The 19,864-nt window shown below is 40.3% G+C and overlaps 1 protein-coding gene across 8 annotated transcripts in view; it reads right to left on the bottom strand.

The window, feature by feature from the left end:
- Window positions 1–19,864, bottom strand: part of slc2a9l2 (solute carrier family 2 member 9, like 2) — a 359,547-nt gene that overhangs the window by 329,305 nt on the left and 10,378 nt on the right. For 4 of the 8 annotated variants that reach the window (XM_048544948.2, XM_048544963.2, XM_048544954.2 and 1 more), the window contains 2 exons: window positions 10,560–10,651; window positions 7,979–8,077 (listed from right to left, as the gene is read on the bottom strand). In XM_048544948.2, the coding sequence (XP_048400905.2) occupies window positions 7,979–8,077; window positions 10,560–10,631 (171 nt within the window). In that variant the 5' untranslated portion in view covers window positions 10,632–10,651. Of the gene's footprint in view, window positions 1–7,978; window positions 8,078–10,432; window positions 10,532–10,559; window positions 10,652–13,364; window positions 13,497–17,303; window positions 17,415–17,654; window positions 17,803–19,864 lie in introns of those variants that run through there. The other 4 variants (XM_048544918.2, XM_048544937.2, XM_048544928.2 and 1 more) reach the window with 4 other exon arrangements.

Here is a 19,864-nt window from a genome sequence, read left to right as displayed (position 1 = left end):
GTGCAATGAACACAACCTCTCTCTCAACATCGGCAAAACTAAAGAACTGATCATTGACTTCAGAAAGAAAGGAGGAGAACACACCCCCATTTACATCAATGGAACTGAGGTTGAGAGAGTGAAGGCCATCAAGCTCCTCGGAGTGATGATACATGATGACCTGTCCTAGGCTTCCCACGTAAATGTGACAGTCAAGAAGGTACAACAACACGTCTTCTTCCTCCGGCAGCTCAGGGAATTTGGCATGGCCAAAAGGTCCCTCACTAACTTCTGCAGATGCACCACTGAAAGCATACTGTCCGGGTGCATAACGGCCTGGTATGGCAACTGCTCTGGCCAGGATCGTAAAAAAACTACAGAAGGTGATGTGCATAGCCCAGACCATCATGGAAGCCAACCACCCAACCATGGACTCTAATTTACACAGCCCATTGCCATGGAAAGGCCGCCAACATCATCAAAGACCCATCACACCCCGGTAATGATCTCCTACAACCTCTTCTATCAGGCAGGAGATACAAAAGCCCGAACACATGCACAAGCAGGTTCAGGGATAGCTTCTTTCCAGTCATTATCAGGCTTTTGAATAGACTCCTGCCTCAAGTAATGTAATTTGCAATGTAACCTGTATAGCTCTAAGTCTTTCCGATCTGTACATTTTTGCATGCTTTGATCTGCCTGTACCGCTCATGAACAAAGCTCTTCACTGTATTTTGGTATCCGGACAATAAATCAATCAGTAGATTCTTAATTCTAGATTTTTTAAAAATGTAATTCAAATTACACCTTCTGCTGTGATGGGATTTGAACCCAGGTCCCCAGAACATTAGCTGACTTTCTGGATTAATAGTCTAGTGATGATACCACTAGGCCATTGAATTTGAACATATTGGAGGAGGCAATGAGAATAAGTGCCATTGGAGATCAAGGACAATACTCCAACAACATAGGTGCGGTGCCAGAAGATGTCAATGACCTGACACTAGTTGCCAGGGTGAAGAAGTCGATCTTCAAATGGTATATCCTACAAACTGCACCATTCATTTCATCACATCAGCTTCATTACCCAGACAGGATACTCATTTTCACACATGCCCCTGTCTTGCAGGAGAAATTGGCAGATAAAAGGAAGCAGCAAAAAAAAAGACCTGGAGAGGGATAGGAAGCTGTAGAGAGCCTATGATTTTTAATGGAAGAAACAGTGGAGAAGCAAGGCAAGAGTTAATGCTGTGATCACTGCCATGAGTAAGGATCGAGTGACTGATGCTGAGGTTATTTGCAGGGAAGGTAGGTACAGTTGGCAGTTCTCAGAGGGTGAGTTTGTGCACCAACACTGCTGCAGAGGAGTCAGATGAGGATTTGATCAAACAGAAGAAAGCTGATAGTGCTGGGTGCACTGAAAGCCTGCCAGAAAACCTCACCACAACTAGGAGTAAGGAGGTGTCCAGCAACAACCTAGCTCAGTGCTTTACATACAGCTTGGAGCCCGTCCTTTCCAGCATGAAATTAGTGGTCACCACACTGTGGAAGAGAGTGCGATGTAGAATCTGATGCAGTATTTGATAGTCAAAAATCACAGCTTCCATTGCAATGCAATGAATCAGCATTGTGCATTGCAAATCTGCATTGCAGACGTCACAAAGGTCTGATTGTCACATAGGAATGCTCAGGCTATTATCATTGTGGGTTTGGACACCATAGTTGCCAATGCTTTCCAGGGACTCACTCAAGTTCTTCAAACTGCTTCTCGAAAGAAATCAGTGGGAATGTCACGGTGCCACCTCTGGAAAATGCCAAAGTCTCTGTGGAATAGGAATCAGCTCTTCAAGCAGCATACGGGCAATTCTCCTCCCACAGCACATGTGGCACCTCATAGAATCACTGGGCAAAGCCAAGACATGGGCGGCTCAGACATGTGGGGAATATACAAGGATGTGTTTTTGGCTGATTGAAATATGACTCCAAATGTAAGTGTTTAGTCATAGTTCAATCAGCCAAAATTACATCCTTGTACATTCCCTGCATGCCTGAGCCCCCTGTGTCTTGGCATTGCCCAGTTTCTGCTAGTTGGACTACTCTGCAGTAGTCCCTGTTGTTGTTTGTGGCACTAAGCTGGTTTTATGATTTTCCCTTGGTGTTAGTGTTTGTACTGTTGGAAGGAAAATGACATGATCATCAGTAGTTGAGGAAACCTGAGCGGTGTGGGGTATTGGTAAATGAGGGAGTGTATTTGAGGTAACTGATTATCAGTCCCTGTCTCTCAGATTCCATGGGAGTAAAGGAGTTGTTTACATTGCAGCTTCCTTCTGCTTTCTGTTCCTCCACTTTCTGTCCCATTTTAATCCATCTCACTTGCTAAGTGGTGATACGAGTAGTTCCCTTACAATGACCAGATTGTACACTAATCGTAAAACCAGCTTACTGAGAACAACAGGACTCCTGCAGAGTAATCCAGCTGGCAGAAATATGGCTTTTAACACCATTGGTGTATTTCTTGAGACAGTGAGACTCTCATTTGAGGCCTACTATGTCTGGAAGGACATGCCAATGTTGAGAGTGCTTTGCGACCCAGTAAACTGAATCATAGTCAATCAATGAATGCATCACACACCAGCTGTCCACTGAAGAGTAAAATTTCTATCAATTCATGATCATGGCCAAGTTTCCATTTGCCCGCATGCAGCCATTGGAACCCTGTCCCCATGGGAAAGCCTGCAATCAATACCCATCTCTGTCAAGTAGTGATATTCTACTATCATTTTGTATATAGAGAGTGATTAGCCTTATCACCAAACTGAATGCTGCTGCTGGAGGTCTAAGCAAAACCACAGACCTCGAAATAGAAGGAGGTAAAATTGTTCAAAGCTAACTCACCAATTCAGCCACAAGCAATGCTGTCCTTAACCTGCTTTGAGATTGCAGTGTGGTGGTAGATTTTCAATGGCAGCCTCTTTAATGAAGTGAATGTATCTCAAACCTCAAACCTCAGTCCTCAGTGAAATGGAAATGAGGAAATCAGCTCTGTAAGCCTAGAAAACAGGAGCAGGAGCAGGCCTTCCAAGCCTATTCCACCAATCACAGGTGATCATCCAACTCAATAACCTGCTCCCGCTTTCTCACTATATTCTTTCAAAGTTTTGACTTCAACCGCTTTCTGTGCTGGAGAATTCCACAGGTTCACTGCTCGCTAAGGTGAACGAATCTCCTCATCTCATCCTAAATGGCCCACCCTGCATCCTTTCACTGTCCTAAAGGCACTCAATGGATATGGCCTGCTGCTCAAAGCTTTTCTCCTCGTGTGCCCTCTTCTAGCTCTGTTGCCTTGCCTTGTCCTCATTCTCCCATCTTTAAATCCACAGTTAATTTCAACTAAGTCTAGAAGCAACTCCTTTCAACCTAAGTTTTTCAAGAAGGACGTCAGCACCAACCAGACCACTCTCAATCTATGAGCAAAATTTTGGAAAGCCATTGGAAAGCTTCAAGAACTTGCACAATTGTTACAGCTGGAGGGAATACCTCATCAATAAATCTATAAATATTCAAATACTGGTTCGACCTCAATGGACATGTTCAGTTCTGGACACCGCATTAAGACCTCCCAATGGTCAAAGGATTGAAAACCAGAGGGCAAAAGAAACAATGGCGATGAAATAATAACTTGTTCACAAGTAGTTAGGATCTGGAATGAACACTTGATAGAGGCAGGTTTAATGAAGGCATGTGATTGCAACATTGAATCCAGTTTGATTTTTATTACTTTCAGAGAAGAAAGAGTGTACATGGGCTACGTGGAGAAGGGAGGAGAGTGGCATTAGGTGAGTTACTGCTTCCAAGACACAGGTTGAGCACATTGGGCTGAATGGCCTCCCCATGTACTCTAACCATGCTATGATTTTAGCTCACGATCATTTAAATGGTGTTGATGAGGGAGTTATTTAACATTGTATTCTGTTGCGCAAGACATTTATAAGATATTGGCTGAAGAAAAGCTTTCAAAAATAGCAGAGATGGCATCAAATCAGCTTTGAATACTGATTAACAGCATAATTTGTCTGCTCTGCACGTTTGCTGGCATTCATTAATGCAAATATGCTGAATCTTTCACGATGTTGAAATACACATTTCGGATGCCATTTTTGAGAATCATGAGGTCACTTAGAATCTAAAGGGTAAGTGCTAAGAATTACAATTTCTCCCTCTTTGTTAAAGATTAAGATTTAAGAAATACAAGTAGAAAAGATATTTCCACAAAGTTCCATTTTATGCAACTTATACACTGACCAACAACAATATTTTATATTTGCTAAGTGTCTTTAATGCAAGTCATTTTACAGGAGCAATACAAAATAAAATTATGAAACTCAGCCATGTAATGGATTGTTATGTCAGATGGCCAAAGACCTGGTCAATGCATCAGTTTTTATTTAAAAGCGGGGAAAGTGAGGTAAAGAGGCAGAAAGAAATAGGGAAGAAATTCCAGAGCTCGAGACCGAAGCAATTAAAAGCACAACCACCAACAGTAAAACAATTTTGATAAGGAATGCACATCAGATTAGATTTAGAACATGATTGAAAAAAATCATAGAGATAGGGAGGGATAAAACCATGAACAGATTTGTAAACAAGGTTGAGAATTCTACAACACTTGACGAGCAGCCAGTGAAAGCCAACAGTGGGATTTGCAGCGACTTAAGACCTGAGTAGCAGAGTTTTGAATTATCTCAAATTTACAGAGGATGTGGGAGATCAGCCAGGACAGCAATGGAATCGTACAGTCCAGAGATAAGGAGGTACTGATGAGGGTTTCAATGGTTTTTCAGCAGAGACAGATGTACCATGCGTATTGTTATGGAGTTGGAAAATGTCGTCTTAGAGATGGCACAATTCTGAGGTTGGCAGCTCAGCCCAAGGGCAAATATGACATCCAGGTTGCAAACAAGCTAGATTAACCTCAGACTAAGGTGAAAAATCCTATTTTGTCAAATTGGACAAAGGCAGAGGAAAAGGCAGTTCATCAAGCCTCATGGGCACAGACCTGGAAAGAAAAACATTCAGATAACATCATACCTAATACAAAGGGATTAGATCAGACTCTGAGAATGTGCAACAAATCAATAGCAGTGACTGTTTGTCATTTGCGACAACAATAGGAAGGTTATTTCTTCATTGCAGACATTACTGAAGAGCGGCAAAAGAAAGGAAGAATCTATCTTAGAATAGCTTCTTCTGCAATGATCTTCTTCTGATGGATTTCCACTTAATGGGAAAATACAACGAAGTTAAAATTGCAGTCAGGACCAAAGATGTCATCTGACCTTGATTGGCATAATTAGTTAAAATTCAATCCCATCAACTTTGTGTGGATAATATCTCCATTCATCTGAAAATGCAGCTTAAAACTGGAAATGGTAGGATTGTGAGGGGACACTGGTATCTAAGTTACCCAGTGAATTTTAACTACTTGCCTGCCATCTTTCTTCTACACCAATCTGAAAATATCTACCTCTGACTGGACAGATATGATCTTACATTCTTGCGTCATCTGGTATTCAATTTGGTACACGACAAATTCACTCTCATCCCACGTTCCTTTAACTGTTTAGATGCAGAGATAATGTCAATGTAAGCAGGTTATTTGGCCATAGGCATAGAACTTGCAATTCTTGTTCAAAATTATCTTCAATTAGAACCAGATAAAAAAAAGAAAATAATACTCCCACAGAACGGTGCATATGAAGAACAGGCTCAGTTAGAGCCACTGAACACCTCTAATGGGCTCAGTCAGGAGTGAAAATACATAAATTTTATACAGCACGAGACTTTCTTGACACTTTACTCATAGTAGACACATGGAGATGAAGTGGATTGTGTGGAGTCCATGATAAGACCAAATTAGACTTGGATTTGGAAAGATTGGTAAAGCCAGATTCAAGTTTCCTTACACAAAAAACAGAAGATGCTGGAAAAACTCAGCATCTGTAGAGAGAAAAATAGAGTTATTCACTTCATAGATGCTACTAGATTTGTCGAATTTTGCTAGTACTTCCAGATTATGTTTTAGATTTTCAGTATCTGTCTTTTTACTGTTTTCTCATGCTCTTCAAACTATCTTATGTGAAAAATATCTTTGATTTCTAGTAATCAATAACTGCCTATTTATGTTGAGCACTTTCTTTATGTAAGTGCTTAAGCAAAGCAACACAGAGGGTACTAATTGGAAACGTAAAAGACATTATAGTGGCTGGCCCAGGATCAAAAGGCTGCTGATGAGTAAAAAGAAAACACTCAAAGCTGTGAGGACTCAATTATTTGGCATGCAGCAGAGCCTCCACATCTTTTGTGTTCTCAAATGTGGCAAAGATGCAAGAATATTTCATTAAGATTTAATTTCCTAAATTTTTAATGGGATCTGAGCATAGCTGGCAAGTCCAGCATTTGTTGCCCAACAGTAATCAAACTTGAATAGAGTGGCTAGCCAAACAGTGTCAGAGGGCAGGTAAGACTCATCTGCATTGATGTGGATCTGTAATCACAATAGAATGGCAAATTTCCTTCCCTAAAAGGAAATAATGAACCTGAAGAGCTTTTTTAAAACAACAAATGGTGATAGTTTCATAGTCAGCATGAACGTTTTGGATAACATGCAGCAAAGTATTACTGAAATGGTTCTGGAGATAAGAGAATACTCTGTGGACGGACTGGAGAAGCTGGAGTTGCTTTCCTTAGAGCGCAGAGGACTAAGTGGCAAAGTAATAAGGTGTATAAAACGATGAAGTGTTTAGAGAGAATGAATAAAAATAGAATTTCTAAGGGCTGAAGGGTCAATAAATAGAGGGCTCAGTTTTAAAGGAAAGCAGCAAAAGAAATAGACATGACATAAGCAAAAGAATTGCAGTACAGAAGGAAACCATTCAGCCCCTCAGGAGCAATGCACTTATGGAATTCCCTTGCCTTGTCCCTATAACCCCAACGATTCATCCTTTTCAGCTAACATTCTCATCACCTTTTGAAACTTTTGGTTGCCTTCACCACACTCTCAGGCATTGCATTCCAGATCTTAATCACTCACTGCATGAAAACATTTGAGGAAAAGCTTCTTAAAGTGCACATTTATAGAATTTGGAATGCGGTGCCTGATATAAAGATAGTTACAAATTTGAAAGCAGCATTCAAAAGAGTAATTTTTGAAAGAAGAAATTTGCAAGGTTACAGGGAAAGTTCAAGACCAAGATGACACTGTCACAATGGGTCAAAACAGCCATAATCTGTGCTATAATATCCAATGATTGTATACTACCACTTAGAGTAACAATATTCTTTATATTCATAAGACTACAATCATTTCCAGTTAAATGTATCCAGTATAATGCATACAGTGTTCATTTATTTATGCATGGAGAATATTTATTTCTGGTTAACATTCTGAACTGACAATCATATCACACAACCAATACATTGTGCCAAAGATTCTCAAAGTACAATCATTGCACCAAATTAATTTTAAATCTTCTACAATATAAGCAAATGCTGTGATATAAAATCTGCAAAAAGTAATCTCACTGATATATTATCATTATGTTGGTCTAAATTTTTTAAAAAGCCATTTGCCTACATTCCAATATTAGACGTTAGTTCTACATTTGTACTGAGTATTAAAATGGAAAACTACTTCCCTTAAAGGATACTGCAAATATCCCCAGGGGATTCACAAAGTGACAGGAGAGAAATAATCAGTGAACCAAACAAAATGAGGGGGTACAGATGTAATTAAAAGGTTGATCAGAAAAGCAGCTGCAGGTATGGTGCTTAGGTAGGGAGAGAGGTCAAGAGGTGAGGTTTTAATGGAGAGAATTCCAGACCTTGGGTTTGGTTGATTGAAAACTATCAGTTGTGATAGTGTGAAGGAAGATGGGAATACATAAGAGGAAGGCACAATAAAGTGATTCTTGGACAGTTTCTATGTTTTTGTTGCACTTACCACTGCTGGTGCATTTACTACTGACAGGTTATAACCGTACAAAAATGATGAGCCAAGAGCTCCAACCAGCGAAGCAACCACAAGATGGCATGTCAATCTCTGGGAAGAAAAAATATCCTGTTAAAACATCTTCTGTGTGTTAACAGCCTCTGTTTTAAGTTTCCAAATAGATTTTAAAGTTAGTATATTTATGCATTAGTTACTATTAAATTTCTATTCACTAAATATAAATACATACTTACACATCATACTCTGATAAACAGTACTTATCTGGAATCTACATTTCTATATTATCTACAAATTTTATAACCATCAATAGCTATTGAATTTCCACGAACTATCTCAGACAAGTTATTAATGGAATAAAGCAGCCATGTCAGAGAATAATGAAATGGTGAAGGTGAAACGCAGCCAAAGTTATATTGGGATTTTTAACTTTTACAATGCTTCCCGAGAGCATGATTTTGAAAGGAGAGTTCTTCCACTTCTGGGATGCACAATGGTTTTCAAAGTGAGGGCTAGGTGACATTGAATCAGGTCTGTGTGTTTTTTGGATGGAGTCAAATTCCAACGTTTTGCTTAATTAATTGGTACTTATCTGTACAGAACCAAACTGTATTTGTGACTATGTATAATAAAGAGTTTTTTTAATGAATAAAGTATATTTTGAAATTTAGAAAAAAAGTAGGAAATCTGCTGTCCATCCCTGGTCTAGTACACATGTAACTCCAGACCCACAGCAATGTGGTTGAGCTTTAATTGTTTTATGAAATTGTCTATCAAGGCACTCAATTTAAGGGCAATTTAGGACGAGCAACAAATTATGTCTTTGCCAGCAATGGCAACGTGCCATGACAGAATAAGAAAGAGAAAGAGAAAGATTAACTGAATGGGATAAACCTTGGTAAATGGATTGCTATATATACACACAAACATGGCCATTCACTTTGAACCTTAAAATGAAAGAACAGAGTACCTTCCAAATAATGAAAAGCTAGAAGTAGTGAATATTTAAATGGATTTGGAAACCCCAATGTGCACTGAACACGGGGCGGCATGGTGGCTCGTTGGTTAGCACTGCAGCCTCACAGCGCCAGGGACCCGGGTTCAATTCCAGCCTCAGGTAACTGTGCAGAGTTTGCACATTCTCCCTGTGTCTGCATGGGTTTCCTCCGGGAGCTCCAGGTTTCCTCCCACAGCCCAAAGATGTGCAGGCTAGGTGGATTGGCCATGCTAAATTACCCGTAGTGTTCAGAGGTGTGTGGGTTATAGGGGGATGAGTCTGGGTGGGATGCTCCAAGAGGCAATGTGGACTTGTTGGGCCGAAGGGCCTGTTTCCACACTGTAGGGAATCTAATCATTAAAAATGTTATGGGCAGGTATAGAAAATAATGATATAAAGCTAAAGGATTGCTGGCCTTTATATCTAGAAGATTAGAATAGAGGATGATCAAAGTTTTGTTACCACTGTAAAGTCTTAATCAACCATAGTTGAAATATCCTGTTTATTTCATAACCAAGATCAGAGCATGTGGAGTTAGGAGACAATGAGTAGAATGAACAAGAGCAGAGAATATTGCTTCAAGGTAGCTATTTTAGACTGAAGAAAAGTCGGACGGTGTTCCACAGGGTTTAGCGCAGGTTCCACTGTTACTCGGCACTTAAATAAATAAACTAAAGTTGGGAATCAGAAAATTTACAGATGACAAAATTGGAGGCATAGCTCTTGCTGAGGAAAAATGAGCAAAAAAAAAACAAGCAGCTACGATTAGGCACAGAAAATGAGTATTTTGTTAGTAAATGAATCTCAGTGAGAAGTGGTGTATTTTGGAAGGAGGTATATGAAGCTCACAGTGCTTGAATAGCAAGAAACTAAATGGAGCAGGGAAGCAAAGAAATCTGAAGGTGCAGAAAGGCGGGCTACTAAAATTTAAAAAAAACAATTTATGAATTTGTGACTCCCCATTGGGATTCTCTTCTGAGAGTGAGAACTAAAGGCTTTCAAAAAAGCGTTAGGTGTAGTTTAGGATAAAAGGGATCAAAGCATAGAAGGAGAAAGCAGAAACAGGGGACTGAGTAGGATGATCAGCCATGATCATATTGAATGGTGGAGCTGGCTTGAAGGGCTGAATGGCCGACTTCTGTTCCTATTTTCCATCTTTCATTGTTCCTCAAATCAAAAAGATTATGTTAAACTTGTCTGAAATCTTGGTTAGTTCACACTTGGAGATGCATTGGATAATACCCCAGAGATTATGTTCATTACGTAAGGCCTAATATTCTGTGGTATCTTTCATTGGAAAGGGAACAGTGGTCTGGCAGAGGTCTTTATGAAAGCATTTGATATGCCAGACATTGAGAAAATGTTTTTACTTTTGGGAAGTCCAAAAGTGGAGGTGATTACTTTAGGTATCATTGCCATGTTGGCTGTAATTTATTCGGTAATACTCTCACCTCCGAGTGAGATGGCTGAGTTCAAATCTCACTCCAGAAACCGGAGGGCAAAATTTTGGTCTAGTACTCCCAGGCTGTACTCAGCAAGTTCATCAAACTTGAAAAGAAAGGAAAAAAATGCACTAACGTTTTTAGTTTGCATATTATTTGTAGTTGTTGTTTCTATGCATTTATTTGTGTCCCCATCACTGGTTGGCATTGTGCAGTGAAGTGCTGTTTCTGTACAGGAAAGGAAACAAATGATACAATATTAATACATAACAGATATTGAACTCACAAAAACATCTACAAATACATGCATTTCTCCACAAGCTTTATACATACAAGTCTTCTCCTTTCTATGCATACAGTAGAAACACAGGAGGAGTTTTCACAGTTAAAGAAAGGCAGATTTAGATGCATACAAGAAGTTAAAATCATATTGAGTCAAGGTTCCAACTTTATTCTGCCTCACCCAGGATCCATCTCAGGGTGTTTGAATGCAACTGGAACATCCCTCCATGGAACCTTCAGGAAGGTAACTAAAGTCAATTAAGCATCTTTTTAAAAATCCTGCATTCTGACTTTAAAGGGCTATTTCTTGATTTGTCAGAACTTTTTGGGATCAACCAGGTGAATGGACAGTGAGGAGCACTTCTTTGGTAAAACTCAGGCTGGAGAGTCTCCAGTCAAGGAAAGTGAAGGGCCAACCCCACTGCCAGGTAAGAGTTCCTTCCCAGAGACTGCTTTCATTGCTCGAAAATATCTTTGAAAGTCATTACACATTTGTCTTTAGCTGTTCCCTGCTGCCAGCTGTCGCCTAGCATGGGAACAACTTCAAAAGTTCTATCCTCCACTTTGAATGAAAAGCAAGAGGGGCAGCAACATCAAAACCACCAGCAGTAGCTGAAGAAATACCAACAATAGCAGCATCACGGCCTTCTCCAAATCACATACTGTTCAAAGCACAAAGGAGATGGGCATTGAGAGCAAGTGGAAAGCAAGTGGAAAATACTTCTGACATGGGATATCAGACAGACGATCTGCTCCCTCGACATGTCCGAGTGGCAGAAGGCTCAGAATTTTACGACAGGTCATTGCGGAGATCTGCTGAACAAGCCTACCTTCCCAGCTGTTGCCCTAACCTGCTTGGCTACATTTCCCTGTCAGGCATGGAGGAAATGGAAACTCAACACTGGAAGTAGCACCAGAGATAATAGGAGCTGCAAATGCTGGAGATTCCGAGATAACAAAGTGCGGAGCTGGATGAACACAGCAGGCCAAGCAGCATCTTAGGAGCACAAAAGATGATGTTTCAGGCCTAGACCCTTCATCACAGGGTCTAGGCCCGAAATGTCAGCTTTTGTGCTCCTAAGATGCTGCTTGGCCTGCTGTGTTCATCCAGTTCCACACTGGAAGTAGTCCCCTTGTTTCCTGGTCAAGACATCTACAGATACACAAGTTGTTGAATGACTCAGGAATTCACCATAATCAGGAGTGAGCAAAACATGACCACCTGGGCTGTGTCCCAGTTACCTCAGGGCTGGTGTCAGCCATCACAAGATCCTGAGGTAGAAATGGGAATATGACAAAATTCTGTTGATTTTGACTGAGGAGAGACATCCCAAATGCTGATGACATTTTTCTAGCAAGCCCTCTACCATTGAAGCCATGCTTCCTGAGGATCTGAAAGTCTTTAAAGCAGCCTGTCAATAACAGTGATGAGGGAACTTGTAATGAAAAGAAGAGAGAGAAGTAAAATAAGTGAAGGAAAAGGAGGAGAGGAAGAAGACAACAGCCATCCAAGTCCTTTCTCAGTTACTGTTTCAATCAATGACCTTATGCACGAGGAGTCATAGCTGTGACTCATTAGATTCATTTAGATTTAACTACCAAAATTATGTTAATGAATAACAGAAGAACAAGTAACTTTAATATTATAGACAAGCACACAATTATAGCAACATAGATGGTAATAACTGCTTGAGAAAGATAAATCATAAACTTCTCACACTCACTATGCTAATAGATGTTTAGTAATGAACATTCAGACACATGAATGTTCCTTGTTACCAAAAAGATAACATTCTGGCCTGACATGGACTAAACCAACTCTCTGGTTTAAACCATAAGACCACAAAACATAAGAGCAAAAATTAGGCCATTCAGCCCATTGAGTCTGCTCCGCCATTCAATCATGGCTGATAAGTTCCTCAACCCCATTCTCCTGCTTTCTCCCTGTAACCCTTGATAATCAAGCACCTATCTATCTCAGTATTGCATTAGTCCTGACAAGTGCAAGACAAAAAACCTACAGCAACATCTCTCTCATTTTGGCGACATCCAAGTTCTATACTTCCAAATGTCTTTTTAAATCAAAGCCTCTACTTTAACAAACAAAGTTTTTTTCACTTTTCTAGTATTAGCTAACCATTCATGCTACAGAGGAGTAGAACCATCTTCAGCAACATGTTTTCATCCTGCTGTACATCATATAATCTATCTTAAAATAATGAGACAAGAATCCAAAACAATTTGTCAATAAGTGTTACAATATTTAAAACTGCTGAATGAAATTTTGGTCAACAAATAGTTAAACTTGGCAGTGGGCCTTCATCAATTCAACATTTAAGGATGGATTTTTGGTGAATCTAGTGGCAGACAAATTCCTTGAAATGAGCAAAGGTCAAATGCAGCTATTGATTCAACAGTGGTAGATGGGCTACACATGAAATATTTACCCAAGCGAACAATCAAAGTAAAACAACATTCAAGGTTACGAATTGACCTCCTAAGCAGTGAAATGTTTATTCTACTTGTTAAATTTTTACTAACATTACAGTATTGACAATTTCCCTTTTGCCAGTAACATTTCATTTACACAAACTGAACCATTAACAACAACTGCAATTGTTACTTATTGCTAATAAATGACCAAGTTAAAACCACTCACATGCTTGACCAAGAAGCATTCATTCTACTGGTTGGAATTTTGGCCACAGGACTACGGGAAATTCTCCTCAAAATTTGCTGAGATTAGAGTAATGACAATTTGCTTACAGCAGTTTCAGCCATGTTGCATTGCTTAACAAGCATAATCCATGAGACTTTGGACTTACAGGATGTTAGATAGTGTTTGCCTGAAGCTGTCATTTCTGCCTACACACAAATTAACCTTTAATAATCCAGATCAATTTCAATACGTTATTAGAAACACAAATAATAGGAGCAGGAATAAGTCATTTGGCCCTTCAAGCCTGTTCTGCCATTCATCATGCTCATGGCTGATTAAATTTGAATTTGTTTTTAATCTACTTTTATCTTTTGTACTCATTAATGTGTTACAATTGAAACTATAGCAATATAAAGTCATCACAATAAGTACTATAAGTAATTTTGCCTAACCTCACCAACATCACTCTCCACTCTTACACTGCTTCAAAATTAGTCAGCCTACTTACCTGGCATTAAATATTAGATGAATAGTCATTTCAGTCTACTAACTGCAGTAACAGGAAAACTAAAGCCATTATCTCTGGTCACTACTGCAAACTCCATTCCCTGCTCATTTGGTCTCTTCCTAGCAATTTCCTGAGGTTGAATCAAACCGGTCACAACCACAGGGATGTATTTGTCTCCATTCTGAGCTGCAGAGTTAGTCTGATCTGACTTTTTGCATAGTCATATCATATATCCTATTTTTTATGGTCTTTGTGCATCTAATTAAGAGTTAAACCAAATTCATAGGCTTCTGCCAGTCATCCTAACCTAGTCATAAACCACAATGTGGACTTCCCTGGTTCTTGAACTGCCAAGTTAAAGTGACAGCATATCAGAATTAAACAGAGGCTTGAGGTGATAATGTTCCTTGACTACATAAATTAATTCTTAAAAAGTTTTACTATCTAGTGCCTCAGGAAAAGTCAGGCTCCAAATAACAGAAAAAGCTACAGCTCCACAGGCTGAATTCCTTATTTTTCACCTGCCACATTTTCTTTCGCCCGGTAAAAAATAATCCATTCTTTCCAAAAAACTGTACCCAGTCTTTAATGGCAGGGTTGAATGAGTCAAGCTTCCCAAACAGATGCATGGTGTAAGAAAATGCTTAGCCCAACTTCAAAAGACTGCAGCGAGCGAGTTTCTTCTGGATCATGCTCTACTCATATTACCACTGAACTAACTCTTCAATGACCAGCATTCTACCATCAATCACCCTTTATTTACAAAGGCATAGCCTTTTACAATGACACTGCCTCTCACTGAGCCAAGCATTCCCAATATCACTGACATTCATCCTTTTATGTCAGCCAGTGCTCCCTGATTGGACCAGGTTAACAGTCCCAATCAAGGAACTCATTCTATGAAATCCAGCTGGCTGAACTCACTACAAACACTTCATAGACCCACACCTCAAAGTCAACACCAAAACCATTTATTTCCACTTCCATGTGATCGCCTAATTATAACTCAGTCTCAGTACAGGTTCTGCTGAAACCTTCATTCAAGTTGTTGTTCTCCCTACACTTTAACATACTTCTGGCTGGCAAGTTTCAGTCTCTGAAAATTTATGGTTATCCTAAACCGATGTTGGTCCAGTTCTAACTCGCACTATATCCTGTTTAACCATTCTTATCACACACACACACTGACATGTGTTTCCTCCCCTAAGCAATGGCTCAATGTTAAAATAATCATTCTGATTTTCAGATTGTTTTACAGGCTCATCTCTCCCTATCTCTAATCTCTTCCAGCCTCACAACCCTGAAATATCTGCTGTCCTCTATTTCTGGCCTCATTAGCAGTTACAGTTTACTCCCACTAACATCTTGTTTTAAAAAGATAAATTCTCGATCTTTCTATTTGATCAATGGATTAGAATTGCATCCCGAAAATAATATCCTGCTTGGTGCGATGAAGGAATCTAGAAGGTGGGTAAGTAAACTAGGCGAGTTTAAATGCATAACCCCCACCACGTTCAGTGTTAAATTGCCCCTGCTGTCTCAGTGTAACTACCATTATTATATAAAGAAGTCCTAAAGCAAGAAACAAAATCGCCCCCAACACCACGGATTTTATCTCCCACCAACAGGATGGGATGTTCAAATTTTAAAAATCTCAAACTGAAACCCAAACTTTTTTGAAGCATTCCACTTTCAGTTTTGAAAGAGGCAGGATAGGAACCGAGCAACCAACAAATTGCAGAAGGTGGGTTTTTTAATTATTATAATATGCCTCAGATTATATCAGCCTTGCCTGTTAAACCCAGACTGGCCAGGTTTTGGAGGTTTCCAGAACTCTGCCAGTGAGGAGTCAGCATGTGGAACGGCACAGTGTCCTCACAGCACTGCTTGGGGGGCCAAGAGGAGCAAGGGTGTCTCACGACCCGACATTCCCCCACCCCAAACAAACATCCCGCCACTCCAGCCCCTGAACCTGTTTCTCTCTCTGTCATCAGGCCCCTTACACCATCACTAACTGGACCCCCACCAAACCTTTACTGATAAGCAGACACCCACTCCCACTATCACCAACACCCAAACAATTTGACATCCATTGCCCACACTATATTGTAGCTATCAGGGACTGCATCTCCCATGATCACACCCACCCAATGGTCAACAACCTCAAAGCTCTGGACCCAATCTCCCTGTAATCGCACCCATCCCCCATCCTTTGAAGGCACACTGTACACTCGCAAACCTAAAGTGCCATCTTTGCACTCTCTTTTACCTGCAACAGGAAACACACCTTGAGCAGGACTGTGACTTTTTCTGGAATATTGCTCACTTGACCAGAGCCAGGCCTATCAATGGCAGTATGTAATGGAGGCAGCAGTGATCACACCCACCAGCTGGAGAGCCAACCCCGAGACAAAAACAAGCAGAAAACAAGAGACTCTTCAAAGCTAATACATCGATCATACTGGAGCTTTTGAGGTATGCAAAACAAGTTGAACTATTTTACCTCATTCACAAGTTATAGTGGGTTTTTGTTATTCAGGAAAGTCACCTATTCTATTTTAGGGAAGGCCAAATAATGTTAAGATGGCAATGTACCTCTAATGGCACTATGAGCACCAAGAATCATCAAGAGCTACCAGACAATCAGAGGTTGGGACCTCTATGGGAACAGCAGTGCCACCATGGAGGTGGTGGCAGCTGCCAGTATGACATATACACAAAGATCAAGATCATGGCAGAGTCCAAGGCACAGTGGAGTGCGGGTTAGAGAGGGGGGCTCTGGCAGAAATTGCAGAGGACTAGTTCTCTGCAGCCACCCTCCTTCCTGATACCGAGTCCCTTGATGGGGACCCTAAATGTGGGAGCTACCTGGGATCCTGCAAGAAGGCCAAAAAGATTTGCTTGTTATTATCCCAGGATGATCAAGACACCAGCCACCTCGGGTTAATTCCAGCGACCGCAGAATGATTATCAGTCACAAGCTCTCTCGCTGTAATCAGGGTGAAGATGGGAAGATGGCTGGTGTTCCTGCAGTCACCTTCCCACCTGATTCAATATCACCCTTCACCAAACTCCTGATAACATTCTGACCCACATCAAGTTAAAAATCACAAGAGCAGGCAGTTTAAATTGTGTCCATGTGATCGCTAAACTACCCCACTTCCTCCCAACACCAGCACTCTGAAGAGATAAATCCCAACATCCACCCTCTTAGTTGGGCATCCCAACATGGTGAAGATTTAACATATATGCTAAACAATTAATCTGACCCATCCCGACCTGTTGAAGACTTAACACCTCCACACTGAGGAATTAACCAGACCCACCCCGACCTGCTGAAGGTTTATAACCCCCCACACTGAAGAAATAACCCGACCCACCATGGCCTACTGAAAATTTAACCCCCATGCTGAGGAATTAACCAGACCTACCACAATGTGCGAAAGGTTTAATCCCCACACTGGTGTGTTAAACTGACCCACCATAATGTGCTGAATACCGAGCCCTCGCTGTTGCCACTGAGTAGTTAAACTACACCTCCCTTCCCCCCCACCTCAATTCTGGTTATTAAGCCCTGCCCATTGGAATTATATAGACCAACTCCTGTCGAATTTCACCCCTACAGGCTGCTGAATAAAACAGCCACAGTTCTGGGATCCTGACTGCAGCTCTATCTTGATGCTTGGCCTTCTGCCCCAATTTCAAAAAATACAGCCAATATAGTAGAAAGTTTTAAAGATAAAAGGGATTATTTAAAGTAGAAAATGAAAAGCTGAGCGTACGTTTGTAGATAAACTTCCATCAGGTTGCACGGTCTGGTCACTCCTCAAAAGAACTACAGAAGATGACGTATCACTAAACATCCTTAAGATTACATATCAACACCGCCTGGTTATAAAGCAAGTCATTGCCCAAAGGAATAAACTATCAGTTCATGCGTTGACTTTCAGAAGTCAAGGCCTGGCTATCAATCATTAAACAACTGATCCTGCTGGGCCATTGGCTGGTAATGGTATAAAGTATTATCCAGAGGCAAAGGATACACTCCTCCTTTTCTGGTCCCAGAAATAATTCTCAGCACTGAGGATTTACAAAGATGACTACAGAAATGTGAACATACACATAGCAGGCAAAGATTGACAAGGTGGATCACTTTTCACTTGACAAAGAAAGGCTGGAAGATGACCAAATAAAATACATAAAATTCAAAAAAAAATTTGGTGGAGGGGATACAGAGAGAATGTTTCGTCATGAGAGACAGAAGAACTAGAGTCTGTCTGAATGAGACAGTCAACCAGAAATCCTAAAAGGAATTCAGATAAAAACTTCTTCACCCAAGGCGGGCCAAGAGTAGTATCATAATCACTAGGCGTGTCCACAAATTGTGAACCGAATTGCTAATTTAGCCCTCTGTTTTAATTTGTAATGATTTAAGCTAAAGCATTTGTTTAAATAGTTTAAGGATTAGTTTATTCCAAACTACTATTGGAGGTCCTTATGAATAAAGAGATAACATTCTTAACCAAACATTATAGATACCAAGATTAAACAATTACTGGTAAGACAAAAGAAAACTTGTAAGTAAGAAGATCGTGAAGGTGTCTACAATATATCATTGCAGCCCATTGCTTGAGTTGCTATTGCAGGATTGGAGAGCTTAACATCTGAAGTCAGGCCCAGCAACGTCACTGGCTTCTATTGTTGAATTTTGTGTTTTCCTGTAGAGATAGGCCAGCCGGAAAGCAGATTTTGAGAGACTTAGCAAGTTCCTTATTCTTCCCAATTCCAACACTTTCACAGAACCAGGCTTTCCTCCAAAGAATCGATTTCTGTATACCCGCAGTGGCTCTCAAAACCCTACTTCTTGGAACTCTACACACTGGCTGATAATAGTCAGGTTATTTTGTTTGTACAGTTCAAAGCTCAAAACTGTTGCAGAATCAAAAAGGTACAACAAAGCAAAGGAGTCAATTCCATTGAGTTTCATTGAAGTTCTTCCTTCTGTCAGCTGTTTCTCTACTGAGACTGAATTCTTGCACCGCCCTCGTCTATTTGCAAACTGGCATTTCAAGAGTGTAGGCATATCTCTGTAATCCAACTAGAACTTGCAGCTGTATAGTAAATGTTTATGTAACATCTGATTTTAGCCTCTTTTGTCTGGTCAGAAGCAGATTAGATTTTTGTTGTAAATCATCACAAACAGGTAGGCACAACATCAACGGCCGAAGGGCCTGTACTGTGCTGTAATGTTCTATGTTCTATCACAATGAGCAACTCACTATCACAGGGGGTTGTTGACCCAAATAGTACAGATATAAGGGGAAGAGAGATAAAGCATTGGAGGAAGAAGGGAAAAGATGTTTGGGTCTTAACTGGAATTACCTCCAGTGTTCTTTGTACTCTGTGGGTAAGTGACATTCCCTTGTGCAAATTCAGAGCTAAAATCTGCATAAAGAATTCTCGCAGACAGAACAAGATCCAAATTTCCCACCAACAATAGCCTGGAGTTTTGTCCACCCATCTCGAATTTTCCCGAAACTTTAACTAAACAATTCCCCCCACGCATCGCTTTGCAAGCAGTCAACAATTCTCAGGCATCCCTTGCATTTCCAGACTCATCTGCTTTAACAAGATTGAAGAGCTAGATTCTTAATAAATGCCTGTGCAATCAATGCACCAGTAGCAATTCATAAGTATTTATGACGTGGAGGTGCTGGTGTTGTAGTGTTGGACTGGCTCCTTCACCTGACAAAGGGGCAGCACTCCACAAGCTTATGATTTCAAATAAACCTGCTGGACTATATCCTGGTGTCATATGACTTCTGACAAAAATATTCAAAAATCAGACTTGCACATTCTAAGTATTGGAAATAAATGTAAAATTACTTTGTATGTATTAAATTACTAAATAAAATCTATTAGCATTCATGCAAATGTATTTTCTGTCACAAAAGTGTGCACGTGCACCAAACATTCATTGTAAGGGATTGTC

Source organism: Stegostoma tigrinum, chromosome 1, assembly GCF_030684315.1.
Source record: "Stegostoma tigrinum isolate sSteTig4 chromosome 1, sSteTig4.hap1, whole genome shotgun sequence".
NCBI classification, from domain to species: Eukaryota; Metazoa; Chordata; class Chondrichthyes; order Orectolobiformes; family Stegostomatidae; genus Stegostoma; species Stegostoma tigrinum.
Note: the sequence above shows the minus strand (reverse complement) of the source record. Positions and strands in the feature narration are given on the sequence as shown.